Genomic DNA, 9,403 nt, shown 5'->3' on the forward strand with positions numbered 1-9,403 from the left:
AGGAATGCACCTCCCAAGGGCAGCACCCGTCACCTCCAACTATCAAAGTACCGGATGGAAAAAGCAGCAAGCAGGGCTGGGTCTCCTTTCATGACTCTCATCAGCCTTCTCAATTACTCTGCTTTTCAACATGACAGGCTTGAGGCCAGGCTGGCAGACACAGGGGAGCTGTTTCATCTCCGCCTCTGCCCAGGTCACAGCCCTGGGCAGTCAGAAACACCCTTGCTAAAGACTCCTCATTAAACGTCATTTTGTTTCTAACTCTGTGAGCTGTCGTGTTGCTTTGTGTCAAGCTGGCTGCTGAGAAGGCCTTGTAAAACATGAAACTGTCTCAAAACCAGGTAATGCCTGGCTTAGGGTGCCATTGCAAATTCCCCAGAAAGCTTGTTGGAGATGTTTACAGTCACGTGCAGTCTTCGGTTCCCCCCGCAAAAATGGGATGGAAACGGGAGAGCCAGTACCTGTGAGAAACGACCAGAATGAAATCTCCATGCCTCCACTCTCTATCCACACCAATTAATTCTATTCCACTCTATAAATACATTTTATTTTGCCTTTTTTTTTTTTTTTAATAAATGGCATTTTAGGCATTTAGCCAGGGAAAGTTTATATCACACTGTACATGTCCTCAACAAACTTACCCAAAGCAGTGTGAAACGTGGCATCCCTACTTGAGCACCAAGGTCCTGCATCGCAGACTGCCTGGCAGTTGGCAGAACAACTCGCATGCCACCACTGCTGCCTTCAGGCTCACTGGCACTGGCAAGTCAGAAGCAGTTGTAGGGTGGTGACTGGTGGCATCGCAGACAGACAACCTTCTCTTTTTATTCTGGGTCAAGAGACTCAAGCAACACAGAGGCAGCGCTGCCCCAGCTCTTGAGGGGGCCTGATGGCCCAAGTGCATCAGGATGGCTGCAGAGGGAGCCTAGGTGTCGGTGGTGGTGGTGCCCTGGGGATCTCTCAGATGAGAACCAAAAGCACAAGGTAAAAAAGGGGCTTAAGAAACAAATGGTGGGAGACTTCTCTCACTGTTCCTCTTGCCTCGCAAATCTGCATGTTTTGGCATTCATTGCATTTGCATTTTTGACATCCCAGTGGAAGACACTGTATAAAGCCAGAGTAAGACAGTTTAATCTGCAGAAGTTTTACAGCCTTTATAGGGGACAAAAAATAAAGCCCGTGAAGGAAGGATGCAGGGAATTGTGTTACTATATTTTTACCACAGGGTGACAGATGCGGAGAGGCGGATCCAGCAACAAAGAAAGGCGCCAGCATGGTACTGCAATGCCTAAGCACTAGCTGCCTGCCTCACCCACAAGAAGGTGTGTGAATATACTGGTAGAAATCACCAGAAGCAAACCAAAACAGAAGTCATCTGAAATCAGAGACCAAAACATATCCTCATATGACCTAGTTAATCACCAGAAGAAAGTGTGAGGAACTACAGCTAAGGTTTCCTGATGCCTGGTCTGGGGTCTTTATCACAACAACCGCTCCTTCTTATGCCTCTAGAGGCATACACATCAGTTTCCAGGTTGCTGTTATGATACTTCCAGGTAACTTCGGTCATCAAACCGGCCGAGTTTTAGTGTTTTTTTCTAGCAACACAGGTGACACAACCCTGTATGCCACCCCCTGGCAGTCCAAGGATCTCCTAGCAGCCCGAGGATCTCCTGCCCCTCACCTGTGCTCAAGAACACCCTATATGTCAACCAGGACAAGTAATTTTACAGTAGGCAGCCTCGATAGTGGTGGTATTATTCCCCACCTCTATTCATCCATGACGGATGGGATCACAGAACAAGACAAGAATATTATTCTGTTCCCTCTGAATCCATTACCAGGCCCTATTACACACAAGCAGCTGAAGATGATTATAGTGTATACTTGCATTTCATTAAAGTTAGTCTCAGTTCTTTCTATTTTCTGCAAGGTTAAATTAGAGATTACCTCAATGCCGCACTTATTACAATAATTGTTTATGATACTTGTTTTACCATCTGTCTTTAACGCTGTATAGTCCCCAGATGAATATGTAACTTACACCCAACAACCAAGCAGATGTTAAGGATAATGGTGCACACCATCAGGGCCTTACAGCACTTGTAACTTTTGTCTGGGCTCTCCCAGCCCTTCCCCAAGTCAGCTAGAGCAATTGCTGCCTGAGAGCCTGCTCTCTGTAGCTCCTAAGGCACAAAGCCATGCAGCACATTCACTGAAGTCAATGCCATTTCACACTCGAACATGTCACTTGGTCTCAGCCCTAAGCTTGACGGCCCCAAGGAGCAAAAATGCTCCAGGTACTACATAGCATCAGCAAAGACGTTCCAAAACTTATGATAATTTTTCTACCTGAAAATCTCAGATGTTAAAAGACAAGTTGTCAAACATAGTAGTCAGGATGTGTAGCAGTAGCAAAATCTGAGGAGAGAAGTCTGTTGCAACTAGACTGTCTGACATTCCCTCTGGCACAGCAGTTATCACATGGGATCACAGGGGAGAGGCTCATGCAAACATATAGCGATGACATTTTCCTATTCTCTCTCCTTCTCCAAGGAAATGCCAGGCATGATGGTCTTGTGCATTGCCAGGAAACAGGACCGTGCAGTGTTTCCTGTGATGCATTAGGGAGTGGTAGGCAAAGAGCTTCTCCACATAAACACAGAAAGATGTCACTAGCAAGGAGACCATAGCTGCCCTCCTCCCTCCCTTGAAGGGGGGACACTCACTTCCAGATGAGAGAAACTAAGGGAAAATGCAACAGGAGATACAAAGCACTGTCTTAATCCATCCCTTATGTCCATGCCAGCAGTCAGGAGGAAAACGGGAAGCACTAAGCAGGTGTTGCAGTTGGATAGAGAAGTGCACTGATGTCATTTACCTCTGAGATGGAACAGTTGAGCTGGAAGATCTGCCCTTCTCCTTCCACCTGCCGCACGCAGAGTTTGCACACTAGCTCCAGGGTGTTCAGGCTGAATCTTTCCAGCGTAAAGGTGCAGTGTAGATTCCTCTGGCATCCACTCCAGATGTGGTAAAAGGGAATCTCCTGCAAAAAGAAAGTAAAAAAGTATAGTCAGGAAGGGATGCAGGATCGGGGTATGCACGCTATATGACTAAGAGACCATGGGCTCAATGCTACTGTCACTGCAAATGGCCCAGAGAAAAAAAGTGTCCACAGGACTGCAGCCTGGCACCTGGTGTTTTTTAAACACCCCTGTGTGTCACTGTATTTCTTTGAAGCCTCACTGGCAGGATCCAATGTGAATGGTTTGTGATGCTCACCTGGTATTTAGCCAGCAGTTTGCTCTTCCAGAGAGAGTGGGCAATGTCATGAATGGACAGGCGGAGGTTGTGGGTGCTTCCCTTAAAATGCAAAGTTTTGGGCTCCTCCAAAAGCTGTCCACCCATCTGCTGCTCGAGCTGGAGGACCTCCTGCAGCATTGCAATAAGAAGAAAGTGGTCAGGTTTCATCAAGACAGTGCACTAGCCTTTTGATTCCTCAAGATGACTGCTGTAGATGCTGTATCTTGTGTAATAACGGAAAAAAATGCACAGGTATTGCACAGAGTTGTGTTTCCCTGTGAACCAACGCCGCATTAGTGGATCTGAGTATAAGCCCCTCGCACCCTTCACACAGCAGCAGCCCAGCAGGGATGCATCTCTCTTCTGGGAGACACAGTTTTATCTGACATGTCCCATAAGCAGAAAGCTTAATTGCATGCTATTATATCGAAGGAAAAGACTTTGCAAACAGGCGCTGTTTTGAAGACAGAAATGCACCAGTCTTCTCCACCACTCATCAAACTGGACATCTAATGGCAGCTTTACTATTTTGGTTTTGGAAGCTCTTACTTGTGTAGGTCCTGCTGATACACTGGTCCTTCAGCTTGTGACTTCTGAGCAAACTGCTCTATGACAGAGCAGTAGAGGAGATAATAGATGCCTACACTGAGACTAACTGTAAAGCGGGACGGTATCAAAACAGTGTAAGACACTGTGGTGGAGCATTTTTTACATATGAATACACAGGTTCAAGGTTACTGAAATACTGACCTTGTAACTAAAAGCTAGTAAGCCAAGAGTAATTTTCTGCACCTAAAAATAAAGACATGCCTGTAACTAATGAGTGGACTGTTGGGTACAAACAGCCTGATTGTAGTCCACATGGAAGCAGCAAGTACCAAGGCACCTGCACGAGCCCCGTTAGAAACCAGTACAGCCAATTTCAGTCATGTTTAACTACAACAGCCAACTAACCAACCACACTCGTGGCCAAAGCCAATCACGCACAGTGAGCATGCTCAAGTTGTATGCAGGTACACAAAACCAGGATGCTACCTCAGACCAACTAAGGAAGACTCCATTTTAGGTAAGCACAAAACAAGCTACTCTTGATCACATTCAGGATCTAGTTAGCACACAGGAAAAGCCCCTGTCCCAGCACTTGGTAGATCCTGAAGCCAAAATAATGGTCATTTATCAGCCATTAGAGGAAAACCAACAAAATCAGGAAACGAGTAAGGTTTTGTCAATGAATCAGTCCCAGCTTCTTTCCAATGCCCCCTAATCACCTCATCAAGACGTCTAAAGAGCAATCAATAGCAATTATCTGATCTTCATTAGATCTTCATAGATCTTCATTATGTCCAAATTACCTCCCTGGAAGGGCCAGAAGATGACCTGCAGCACTGTGTGAGCTAATTGCAGATGCCACCTCCCAGGCACATGGGGCACAGGGCCTAAATGACTGCTCCTGCCCACGCAGCACCAACTCTGGCAGCTGCACTACTATGGGAAAAAACATTGCAGCATGATGCTGCACCATCCCACTCACCAGATCTGGATGTCTAGTTTCAATATCTGACTTTCGGTAACCGCCTTTGGTCACTGTAGCTCCTCTACATGCTCCAGCTGGAGAATGCCAAGCAGCCCGTGCTTCTTCCATGCTGCTCAGCTAATTAATTCAGAATTAATTTGGAGCCATGATTTTCACAGCCCTTCAAACCTGCAGGCCGGCATTTTATTTAGAGCAGTGTTTGTCCTGCTGGCTGGTGCCTCTATGCCCTCCTGAGCCAAAATCTGAGGTGTGCATTGCTTGCCCTGTGCTGAGGTGACTCCAGTCACCCTCCCCTTTGTCTCTCACCACCCCTGTGAGCTGGGACTTACGCCCTTATGCTCTTCCTAGGAGAGGAAGGCATCACTCCATCGTTAGCACCACTAAGACAGTCACAACCTGTATTTGGAAAGGGCTTTCTCATTAACGGGGGACAAGCAAGCAACTGCGTTCAGTCTAAGCTGTTACCTTTCTTCATTGGAGGGAAAAATATGTTTTACATAACAGAGGGAATATCACATGCCTGTTATGCCTTTTTTTTCTCCTTTCTTTTGGAGAACAGTTACTGCACAGCACGAGACAGGTTGGGGGATGCCACCCTGCTACAGCCTGAAATCATTCACTCGCTCCCAAAGCGCGAGGCTGCTCAGCCCCCACCACATCGCCACACACAGCTCACATGCCTCAATGTCAAAGCTGTACGTGAATAAACAGATTAGAGTAAAGCAGCTGGATTTCTTTATAGTTATCATATTACTACTATCTTTTTTTTTTTCTACAACAGACTAGCTCAGACATGGCATTCTAAGCACAAAAAACAGCCTGAAAGAAGACTGCTCAAGGTCATCACTACCCTCGCCCTTCCCCAAAAATGTTTTTGTGAGCATCCCATCCAGGTGGCTCAGGATCCTGTGGGGCAGAGGATGCTGCACACGTGATCAGCACTGAGCCCACTGCTCCACAGCCTGCAGGAACCACACCAAGCTGCTCCCACAATAATTGAGCCCTTATTGATGACAAGTCATTACACTTTCCTACTGTACTGCTGGCACCAGCAGTTCGGCAGCGAGCACTTACTCTGCATGATGAGAGGGAAAAGCCTGCTGGATAAATACTACACTGTGTTTTTTACAGCCACTGCTTGTCTTCCTTTGGTGGCTGTTAGGACACATTCAGCATATGGCACACTCATTCCTAGTTGTAAATAATAACAGAATGCATTCGGTTGCCTATTAAAACAAACACATAATCCCCTACACAGGCTCTTCCAAACCTCAGACATCCCAGTGTAGGAACATGTCATGCTGCTCTTTCCTCTCTTTGCTGTGCCTTGCCTGGAGCAGCCAGCCCCAAGACACCAAGATGGTGCAGCTGGTCCATCACTTGCTGCCTACTGCTTTCCCACCCTCTTCGTGTTACTTTTAACCCCAGGATCCACTGGCCCAGCTCCATCTGCATGCCTTGTCCTGCACAGCCAGCAGTTAATTGCCTGGTGAATGCGTTCTCTATGGCAATATGGCAGTACTAAGGACCTCCTCCCGGCATGGCCGATGCTGCTGCAGTGCCAGCTCTTGTGAAAGCGTGTGGCAAACGCCCCAACCTTTTTTTTCTTTCTAAACAGTTGTAGTTTGAGACCACACAACACCATCACACAGGGCTGGTTTGTACACACTGGTTCATACACACTGGACCATACTCAACTGTTTCATCTACAGCTAGTTTACCAGGTTCATTTTCCTTCAACCTTCTTCTTCCCCAGGCCTTTCATTTCCAGAGACATGCAACTGATATGTTCATAAGAGTCTGTGGCAGCAAGTGTGTGTACTTGTCCTCCTGTAAACAACCAGCTAGCTCGGTCTTGAACCCCATTGGTGGCCTTCCAGTCTTAGGGTAGGTGTGCCAAAAAAAGAACAAAATTAAAAGGCAAATACTTTGATGTAAAAAACCAGTAGGTACAAGTGGGATGGTGGCCACCTGACTTTGCTCACCTTTCCTCACCAAAATACAAGCTCGCTTTGCGGTCCACCTGCAGCAGAAGCCCAAGGACTGGCCTGCTCCCCTTCCAAATGCTGGCTGCAGCTTCTCAGTGAAAGATGGTCCTTCCACGTTGCTCAGCACCTCTTCTGATCTATTCTGCTATCGCGCTGAATCAGATTAACTTTACCTTACAACTCTCCCCACAGTCTATTAGAAACAAACCAACAGCTCTTGAGTAACACATAATTTGATTCCCCCAGCTCTGACTGCATTAGCTGTCTGTCCAAGGCTCCTCCAACTCATTTATTATTACCTCAGGCCTTGATGAACCCATGGAAAATTGTATTGCGTAGCACAGGCATAAAACCATCAGGACATTTGAAGCTTGATTGCTATGAAAGATCCTTTTTGCCTTTTTAAAGAGGAAAACTAGAAGGGAAATCAGACCGGAGAAAAGAATTGTTTCTAAATGCCTGATAACACCAATGCATTGACAGGGGCCAAGATCCCGGGCCCTGTGCAGACAAAACCATGCTGAAGTCATGGTATGTCTGCTTCAACCCTTATGCTTTACTGCCTTTCTTACATATAGCGGAAGAGTAACCCCCCAGCAAAGCCCAGGCTGGCCTTGGTATCAGATAGTATTGAGGAGGAAAACAGAGCGTGCCTTTTGCAGTGATGGAAACCACTACTCTGAAAAACACAAACATCTCCCAGCCCCTGTATGCGGGTTGAAATCCAAATAATTCCGATGCAGAGCTGAGGAAACAAAAGCATACACAGCATCAGGATGACTCTGCTCAGAGTCAAGCTCTGAACTTGTTTTGCTGCAAAGAGGCATTTGGGAGGTTGCACTGGCTACAATTAAAGAAGAAAACCCACCTTTTAATAACCTGCATTCTTACATGTGCAGCTGCAGCTACCTACTTCATGGGTGCATCTATTATAGATACTATCTGTATAAATACAGGTATTTATAAAGAGAAATAGCAAGCATGTTTATCTATCTGCTCATCTATATGTAGTGAGTACGTGTTTGTGCGCATGCAGAATCACGCAGTGAGAATAACGTTATATAGTTAGAGACAGCAACAGCTTTGGTTTATTTCAGTCGCGAATTCCCAACACAAAAAGCTGCATGCGAAGAGGTGTAATAAAGCAGTATGAAAGCAGGCAGTGATTAACAGCCTAGAAGCTTCTTTTATCATTACCAACTATTTACAAAGAAGCATTTATACGTTTCCCCACCTCTGGGGAGCTGGCACTTAGCTTTAAAAATACATGAATAATGAATGAAGCCCCATGCACCTTATGGCCTTTTAATAATGCAAAAATCTTAGGATTCAGGCTATGATACAGGTAAACAAAGGAAAAAAGACTGGTGGGCAGGAAATAGTGTGAGATCTCTATGCAAAGGACAATTTATAGAGTGTGTGGGTTAAACTTCTTGTCAAGCTCTTCTAATCAGAAAAACAAGGCAGAGAGCACGAATACACGGAGCAGAGGGTCTAGTCATCTCTATGACTGCAGTTTATGTGACAGCTGGAGAGGGAGAGGGAACAAGAGCGAGAGAGCAACAACCACCTTAAGGGCATCCTGCGTATCATCGAGGCAGTAGACCCGGATGCTGTACTCCAGTGATGAGCAGGACAGTGGTCCAAAGATGGCCAGTTTGAGACGTTTGGCTGCTGCTTTGGTGACAGACTGTCCCACCAAGGCGTATGTGCTGAGGGTTTCTGTCAGGATATGGCAGGCCTCTGGGTCCAGCTGGATATAGCATGGTGTGGTGAAGTTTTCCTCCCCGACCACCACAACATCCTATGGGAGAAAAACGTCAAGTTAGAGATCCCGACCCCTCAGAGCTGCTCTTGTTTGAGACACCAATGCCCCTTTCAAGCCTGGATGATGCACAAAGTTCTTGCTGTTTGTACCTTAGATTAATCAAGATTTAAAATTCTTGCTTCCAGCTTTTCTCCTGTGTAGGCACAGGGAGGGGATGATTTCTCTGGAGTGCTGGTGGTAATGATGGTGACAGGAACCTTATTCTGTCCTCACTCCCCTAAGATTTGTAACACTTACCTCTGGGCCCCGAGGCAGCTTTAAAAGCCCTTAACAGAGTTGGGCAAATAAAGAAAATATCACCAGTACTTTACTGGAAAAGATATTGCAGAACTAATCATTCAGTGACCATGATTTAAGATCAGTAGTCACAGACATGTTGAATAAATAGCTGCCCTTCACTTCCTAAGCATGGCAATAAGGAGTTATATAAACTCAAGGAAGAGAAGTAACCTCTATGGTGGTCAAACGCTATATCTACGTGAAACATCACCTGCTGCTTTGTTGGAATAATGCTCCGTGACAAGACTGCACGAAGGTGAAGAAAAAAAATACATACAGCCCGAATGCAGACAACCTCCTCACTCTGTGTGTACAGGGAAACAGCTCCCCTGCTAATTTCTCCATTCAACCCTGTGTGTAATACCCTGCACGCAACACAAAGTGTTTTGAATGTCTTTGAGAGAGAGTAGAAGTGAAAAGGCATCAGTGAATGATGGACACCTCTTGCAGAGCCACCACGCACCACACGAC

At 46.1% G+C, this 9,403-nt stretch overlaps 1 protein-coding gene across 1 annotated transcript in view; it reads right to left on the bottom strand.

Annotated features, from left to right (window-relative positions):
- UNC5C (unc-5 homolog C (C. elegans)) overlaps positions 1-9,403 on the bottom strand; it is a gene marked incomplete at its 5' end in the record, with an annotated part of 94,038 nt that overhangs the window by 2,120 nt on the left and 82,515 nt on the right. Inside the window, 3 exons of the mRNA XM_010138790.1 lie at positions 2,882-3,046; positions 3,283-3,432; positions 8,396-8,629. Of these exons, the coding sequence (XP_010137092.1) occupies positions 2,882-3,046; positions 3,283-3,432; positions 8,396-8,629 (549 nt within the window). The remainder of the gene's footprint in view (positions 1-2,881; positions 3,047-3,282; positions 3,433-8,395; positions 8,630-9,403) is intronic.

Source organism: Buceros rhinoceros, unplaced genomic scaffold (assembly GCF_000710305.1).
Source record: "Buceros rhinoceros silvestris isolate BGI_N320 unplaced genomic scaffold, ASM71030v1 scaffold2816, whole genome shotgun sequence".
Lineage (NCBI taxonomy): Eukaryota > Metazoa > Chordata > Aves > Bucerotiformes > Bucerotidae > Buceros > Buceros rhinoceros.